General features: G+C 53.1%; 1 protein-coding gene across 5 annotated transcripts in view; it reads right to left on the reverse strand.

Annotated features, from left to right (window-relative positions):
• LOC113591282 (RNA-binding motif, single-stranded-interacting protein 3-like) overlaps positions 1-7,500 on the reverse strand; it is a 154,719-nt gene that overhangs the window by 10,737 nt on the left and 136,482 nt on the right. For all 5 annotated transcript variants that reach the window (XM_035523343.1, XM_035523352.1, XM_035523361.1 and 2 more), the window contains one exon: positions 875-925. In XM_035523343.1, coding sequence (XP_035379236.1) covers positions 875-925 — 51 coding nt within the window. The remainder of the gene's footprint in view (positions 1-874; positions 926-7,500) is intronic.

Here is a 7,500-nt window from a genome sequence, read left to right on the forward strand (position 1 = left end):
TTTGTGTGTGTGTGTGCTTGTGTCCATATTGTGTCCTTCATTTAGACACGACTGCGGTACATCTGCTACAGTCTGTCCTCCATCACTGAAGCTCCCTGCACAGAGGGAAGCCACACAGGAACCATGAGCAGAGAACACACACACCGAATACACCACGGGCACCCAGTAATAGAGAAGCCACACAGGAACCATGAGCAGAGAACACACACACCAAATACACCACGGGCACCCAGTAATAGAGAAGCCACACAGGAACCATGAGCAGAGAATGTGTGTGAAATAATGCAGCTCACCAACATCTAAAGCTACATAAAACAGAATAACACTTACAAAAACAATCTGAAAATGTGTGTGTGTGTTTAAATCCAAGAGAGAGAATGTTCCCCTTAGTGTGTCCTCATCTGCGTCATAATAACACACACTGACTGATGCTCGGAGAGAAGGAACAAACCAAAGTCAAAACTATTTTAGTCAGTGTTCTTCTAGCCAGATGACAGAGGCTGTGAAGGTAAAGCACAGGCTCATATCTCTGTCCTGACATCTCAAAACATCTCACTTCTCATCCCATTAATGCAGCAGTGATCGTTTGTGGGACACTGCATGTTCTTTAACAGCACAGTGACAAATACATGCCTGTGTCTTTAAGAACTGAGAATTACAATACCCAGAATTCTCTGTGCAAGGCTAATGTGATGGAGAACAGTGAGCATGGGGCTGTGTGTAGGGAAATATAGGCTTACTTTCACCTGTCCTCTATGTGACACACATCTTAGTAAAATCAAGTTCACACACACGCGTCAGTGACTGGGATGATTGATGAGGTTGGTCACTTGTGCAGAGATTGCGCAGAGTTGAGAGGTCAGGGGTCACTTACGGTTGGTTGCATAACATATTGCTGATGAGGCATCCATGATGTGCTCTGGACCTGTGGAGTGAGGAAAATAACTTCAGTCTAATGTGACAATTATGAGAAATAATCTAAAACTGTGCTCCAATGCGCTCTCTCTCTCTCTCCCTGTCTGTCTGTCTGTCTGTCTCTCTTTCTCTCTGGAATGTTGCTGGTTCAAGTCCCACCACTGCCAAGTTCCCACTGTTGGGCCCCTGAGCAAGACCCTTAACCCTCAATTACTCAAGTTGTACTCAGTCATAATTCTAAGTTGCTTTGGATAAAAGTGTCAGATAAATGTGTCTCTCTCTTCACTCCTTGTTTTTGCATGGACCAAGCAGGAGGGAAATACAGCCCTTCTGTGTTTTGACCTCAGAATGACCTTTATTTCACCAAATAAACAAACATACAATTACGCAGCTGTTAAACGTAACAAAAGTAACTCCGCCCCTCTAAACTTGCTCTAACCTGCTGAGAGTTAATTTATAACACTGTAGGGCAGATTCATAAAACCGGACAGTAACTATGCTGAGCTACTTAAAATGTGTGATACGGTATTCAGTTCATAGTCATAAAGTTACCATGGCGATAATTAGCGCACCATTGTCAACCTACTGCTGTGGTAAATCTCCAAGGTTAAAGCCAGTCAAAACTGTCATGTAAATGAGGCCATGCATATTAAAGACCCACACCAAGGAGAGGAGACTGACTAACCCCAGTCGCGAGACCAGCACTACAGCAAAACTGCCAGTAAGTTTCCTCAAGACGTGAATTACACAGCTGACATCTTCAGTCCTTCCTCCACATCACAGCAGAGCAACTAAATCGTGCCTGGAACTGTTCAGTTTCTTCCTCTGTAACACCTAAGTTTGCTTTTCTTATCGCAAAACTCAAATGAGTCACCTTGCTCAAGCGTGTCAACTTGCACAAGCGTGTCACCTGGCACAAGCGTGTCACCTGGCTCAAGCGTGTCACCTGGCACAAGCGTGTCACCTTGCTCAAGCGTGTCACCTTGCACAAGCGTGCTACCTGGCACAAGCGTGTCACCTTGCTCAAGCGTGCCACCTGGCACAAGCGTGTCACCTGGCACAAGCATATCACCTTGCACAAGCGTGTCACCTTGCACAAGTGTGTCACCTGGCACAAGCATGTCACCTGGCTCAAGCGTGTCACCTGGCTCAAGCGTGTCACCTGGCACAAGCGTGTCACCTGGCTCAAGCGTGTCACCTTGCACAAGCGTGTCACCTGGCTCAAGCGTGTCACCTGGCACAAGCGTGTCACCTGGCTCAAGCGTGTCACCTTGCACAAGTGTGTCAACTGGCACAAGCATGTCAACTGGCTCAAGCGTGTCAACTGGCTCAAGCGTGTCACCTTGCACAAGCGTGTCACCTGGCTCAAGCGTGTCACCTGGCACAAGCGTGTCACCTGGCACAAGCGTGTCACCTTGCACAAGCGTGTCATCTAGCACAAGCGTGTCACCTGGCTCAAGCGTGTCACCTTGCTCTTCATGTTCTCCTGTTACTAGCGTGTCACCTTGCACAAGCGTGTCAACTTGCTCAAGCGTGTCACCTTGCTCAAGCGTGTCACCTGGCACAAGCGTGTCACCTTGCACAAGCGTGTCACCTGGCTCAAGCGTGTCACCTGGCACAAGCGTGTCACCTGGCACAAGCATGTCACCTGGCTCAAGCGTGTCACCTTGCTCTTCATGTTCTCCTGTTACTAGCGTGTCACCTGGCTCAAGCGTGTCACCTTGCTCAAGCGTGTCACCTGGCACAAGCGTGTCACCTGGCACAAGCGTGTCACCTTGCACAAGCGTGTCACCTGGCACAAGCGTGTCACCTTGCACAAGCGTGTCACCTGGCACAAGCGTGTCACCTTGCACAAGCGTGTCACCTATCTCAAGCGTGTCACCTTGCTCTTCATGTTCTCCTGTTACTAGCGTGTCACCTGGCTCAAGCGTGTCACCTTGCTCAAGCGTGTCACCTGGCACAAGCGTGTCACCTGGCACAAGCATGTCACCTTGCACAAGCGTGTCACCTGGCACAAGCGTGTCACCTTGCACAAGCGTGTCACCTGGCACAAGCGTGTCACCTTGCTCAAGCGTGTCACCTGGCACAAGCGTGTCACCTAGCTCAAGCGTGTCACCTTGCTCTTCATGTTCTCCTGTTACTAGCGTGTCACCTTGCACAAGCGTGTCACCTGGCTCAAGCGTGTCACCTGGCACAAGCGTGTCACCTGGCTCAAGCGTGTCACCTTGCACAAGTGTGTCAACTGGCACAAGCGTGTCAACTGGCTCAAGCGTGTCACCTAGCTCAAGCGTGTCACCTTGCTCTTCATGTTCTCCTGGTACTAGCGTGTCACCTGGCTCAAGCGTGTCACCTTGCTCAAGCGTGTCACCTGGCACAAGCGTGTCACCTGGCACAAGCATGTCACCTTGCACAAGCGTGTCACCTGGCACAAGCGTGTCACCTTGCACAAGCGTGTCACCTGGCACAAGCGTGTCACCTGGCACAAGCGTGTCACCTTGCACAAGCGTGTCATCTAGCACAAGCGTGTCACCTGGCTCAAGCGTGTCACCTTGCTCTTCATGTTCTCCTGTTACTAGCGTGTCACCTTGCACAAGCGTGTCAACTTGCTCAAGCGTGTCACCTTGCTCAAGCGTGCCACCTGGCACAAGCGTGTCACCTTGCACAAGCGTGTCACCTGGCTCAAGCGTGTCACCTGGCACAAGCGTGTCACCTTGCACAAGCGTGTCACCTAACTCAAGCGTGTCACCTTGCTCTTCATGTTCTCCTGTTACTAGCGTGTCACCTGGCTCAAGCGTGTCACCTTGCTCAAGCGTGTCACCTGGCACAAGCGTGTCACCTGGCACAAGCATGTCACCTTGCACAAGCGTGTCACTTGGCACAAGCGTGTCACCTTGCACAAGCGTGTCACCTGGCACAAGCGTGTCACCTGGCACAAGCGTGTCACCTTGCACAAGCGTGTCATCTAGCACAAGCGTGTCACCTGGCTCAAGCGTGTCACCTTGCTCTTCATGTTCTCCTGTTACTAGCGTGTCACCTTGCACAAGCGTGTCAACTTGCTCAAGCGTGTCACCTTGCTCAAGCGTGCCACCTGGCACAAGCGTGTCACCTTGCACAAGCGTGTCACCTGGCTCAAGCGTGTCACCTGGCACAAGCGTGTCACCTGGCACAAGCATGTCACCTGGCTCAAGCGTGTCACCTTGCTCTTCATGTTCTCCTGTTACTAGCGTGTCACCTGGCTCAAGCGTGTCACCTTGCTCAAGCGTGTCACCTGGCACAAGCGTGTCACCTGGCACAAGCGTGTCACCTTGCACAAGCGTGTCACCTGGCACAAGCGTGTCACCTTGCACAAGCGTGTCACCTGGCACAAGCGTGTCACCTTGCACAAGCGTGTCACCTAACTCAAGCGTGTCACCTTGCTCTTCATGTTCTCCTGTTACTAGCGTGTCACCTGGCTCAAGCGTGTCACCTTGCTCAAGCGTGTCACCTGGCACAAGCGTGTCACCTGGCACAAGCATGTCACCTTGCACAAGCGTGTCACCTGGCACAAGCGTGTCACCTTGCACAAGCGTGTCACCTGGCACAAGCGTGTCACCTTGCTCAAGCGTGTCACCTGGCACAAGCGTGTCACCTAGCTCAAGCGTGTCACCTTGCTCTTCATGTTCTCCTGTTACTAGCGTGTCACCTTGCACAAGCGTGTCACCTGGCTCAAGCGTGTCACCTGGCACAAGCGTGTCACCTGGCTCAAGCGTGTCACCTTGCACAAGTGTGTCAACTGGCACAAGCGTGTCAACTGGCTCAAGCGTGTCACCTAGCTCAAGCGTGTCACCTTGCTCTTCATGTTCTCCTGTTACTAGCGTGTCACCTTGCACAAGCGTGTCACCTGGCTCAAGCGTGTCACCTGGCACAAGCGTGTCACCTGGCTCAAGCGTGTCACCTGGCACAAGCGTGTCACCTGGCACAAGCATGTCACCTGGCTCAAGCGTGTCACCTTGCTCTTCATGTTCTCCTGTTACTAGCGTGTCACCTGGCTCAAGCGTGTCACCTTGCTCAAGCGTGTCACCTGGCACAAGCGTGTCACCTGGCACAAGCGTGTCACCTTGCACAAGCGTGTCACCTGGCACAAGCGTGTCACCTTGCACAAGCGTGTCACCTGGCACAAGCGTGTCACCTTGCTCAAGCGTGTCACCTAACTCAAGCGTGTCACCTTGCTCTTCATGGTCTCCTGTTACTAGCGTGTCACCTGGCTCAAGCGTGTCACCTTGCTCAAGCGTGTCACCTTGCACAAGCGTGTCACCTGGCACAAGCTTGTCACCTTGCACAAGCGTGTCACTTGGCACAAGCGTGTCACCTTGCACAAGCGTGTCACCTGGCACAAGCGTGTCACCTTGCTCAAGCGTGTCACCTGGCACAAGCGTGTCACCTAGCTCAAGCGTGTCACCTTGCTCTTCATGTTCTCCTGTTACTAGCGTGTCACCTTGCACAAGTGTGCCACCTGGCACAAGCGTGTCACCTGGCACAAGCGTGTCACCTGGCTCAAGCGTGTCACCTTGCTCCTTATGTTCTCCTGTTACTAGCGTGTCACCTGGCTCAAGCGTGTCACCTTGCTCAAGCGTGTCACCTTGCACAAGCGTGTCACCTTGCACAAGCGTGTCACCTGGCACAAGCGTGTCACCTTGCACAAGCGTGTCACCTGGCTCAAGCGTGTCACCTGGCAAAGCGTGTCACCTTGCTCTTCATGTTCTCCTGTTACTAGCGTGTCACCTTGCACAAGCGTGTCAACTTGCTCAAGCGTGTCACCTTGCTCAAGCGTGCCACCTGGCCCAAGCGTGTCACCTTGCACAAGCGTGTCACCTGGCTCAAGCGTGTCACCTGGCACAAGCGTGTCACCTGGCACAAGCATGTCACCTGGCTCAAGCGTGTCACCTTGCTCTTCATGTTCTCCTGTTACTAGCGTGTCACCTGGCTCAAGCGTGTCACCTTGCTCAAGCGTGTCACCTGGCACAAGCGTGTCACCTGGCACAAGCGTGTCACCTTGCACAAGCGTGTCACCTGGCACAAGCGTGTCACCTTGCACAAGCGTGTCACCTGGCACAAGCGTGTCACCTTGCACAAGCGTGTCACCTAACTCAAGCGTGTCACCTTGCTCTTCATGTTCTCCTGTTACTAGCGTGTCACCTGGCTCAAGCGTGTCACCTTGCTCAAGCGTGTCACCTGGCACAAGCGTGTCACCTGGCACAAGCATGTCACCTTGCACAAGCGTGTCACTTGGCACAAGCGTGTCACCTTGCACAAGCGTGTCACCTGGCACAAGCGTGTCACCTTGCTCAAGCGTGTCACCTGGCACAAGCGTGTCACCTAGCTCAAGCGTGTCACCTTGCTCTTCATGTTCTCCTGTTACTAGCGTGTCACCTTGCACAAGTGTGCCACCTGGCACAAGCGTGTCACCTGGCACAAGCGTGTCACCTGGCTCAAGCGTGTCACCTTGCTCCTTATGTTCTCCTGTTACTAGCGTGTCACCTGGCTCAAGCGTGTCACCTTGCTCAAGCGTGTCACCTGGCACAAGCGTGTCACCTTGCACAAGCGTGTCACCTGGCACAAGCGTGTCACCTTGCACAAGCGTGTCACCTGGCTCAAGCGTGTCACCTGGCAAAAGCGTGTCACCTTGCTCTTCATGTTCTCCTGTTACTAGCGTGTCACCTGGCTCAAGCGTGTCACCTGGCACAAGCGTGTCACCTTGCACAAGCGTGTCACCTGGCACAAGCGTGTCACCTGGCACAAGCGTGTCACCTGGCTCAAGCGTGTCACCTTGCTCTTCATGTTCTCCTGTTACTAGCGTGTCACCTGGCTCAAGCGTGTCACCTTGCTCAAGCGTGTCACCTGGCACAAGCGTGTCACCTGGCTCAAGCGTGTCACCTTGCTCTTCATGTTCTCCTGTGACTAGCGTGTCACCTGGCTCAAGCGTGTCACCTTGCTCAAGCGTGTCACCTGGCACAAGCGTGTCACCTGGCTCAAGCGTGTCACCTTGCTCTTCATGTTCTCCTGTTACTAGCGTGTCACCTGGCTCAAGCGTGTCACCTTGCACAAGCGTGTCACCTTGCACAAGCGTGTCACCTTGCACAAGCGTGTCAGCTGGCTCAAGCGTGTCACCTTGCTCTTCATGTTCTCCTGTTACTAGCGTGTCACCTTGCACAAGCGTGTCACCTTGCTCAAGCGTGTCACCTGGCACAAGCGTGTCACCTTGCACAAGCGTGTCACCTGTCTCAAGCGTGTCACCTTGCTCTTCATGTTCTCCTGTTACTAGCGTGTCACCTTCCACAAGCGTGTCACCTTGCTCAAGCGTGTCACCTTGCACAAGCGTGTCACCTTGCACAAGCGTGTCAGCTGGCTCAAGCGTGTCACCTGGCTCTTCATGTTCTCCTGTTACTAGCGTGTCACCTTGCACAAGCGTGTCACCTTGCTCAAGCGTGTCACCTGGCACAAGCGTGTCACCTTGCACAAGCGTGTCACCTGGCTCACGCGTGTCACCTTGCTCTTCATGTTCTCCTGTTACTAGCGTGTCACCTTGCACAAGCGTGTCACCTTGCA

The sequence above is a fragment of the Electrophorus electricus genome, chromosome 2 (genome assembly GCF_013358815.1).
Source record: "Electrophorus electricus isolate fEleEle1 chromosome 2, fEleEle1.pri, whole genome shotgun sequence".
In the NCBI taxonomy this organism is placed as follows: domain Eukaryota; kingdom Metazoa; phylum Chordata; class Actinopteri; order Gymnotiformes; family Gymnotidae; genus Electrophorus; species Electrophorus electricus.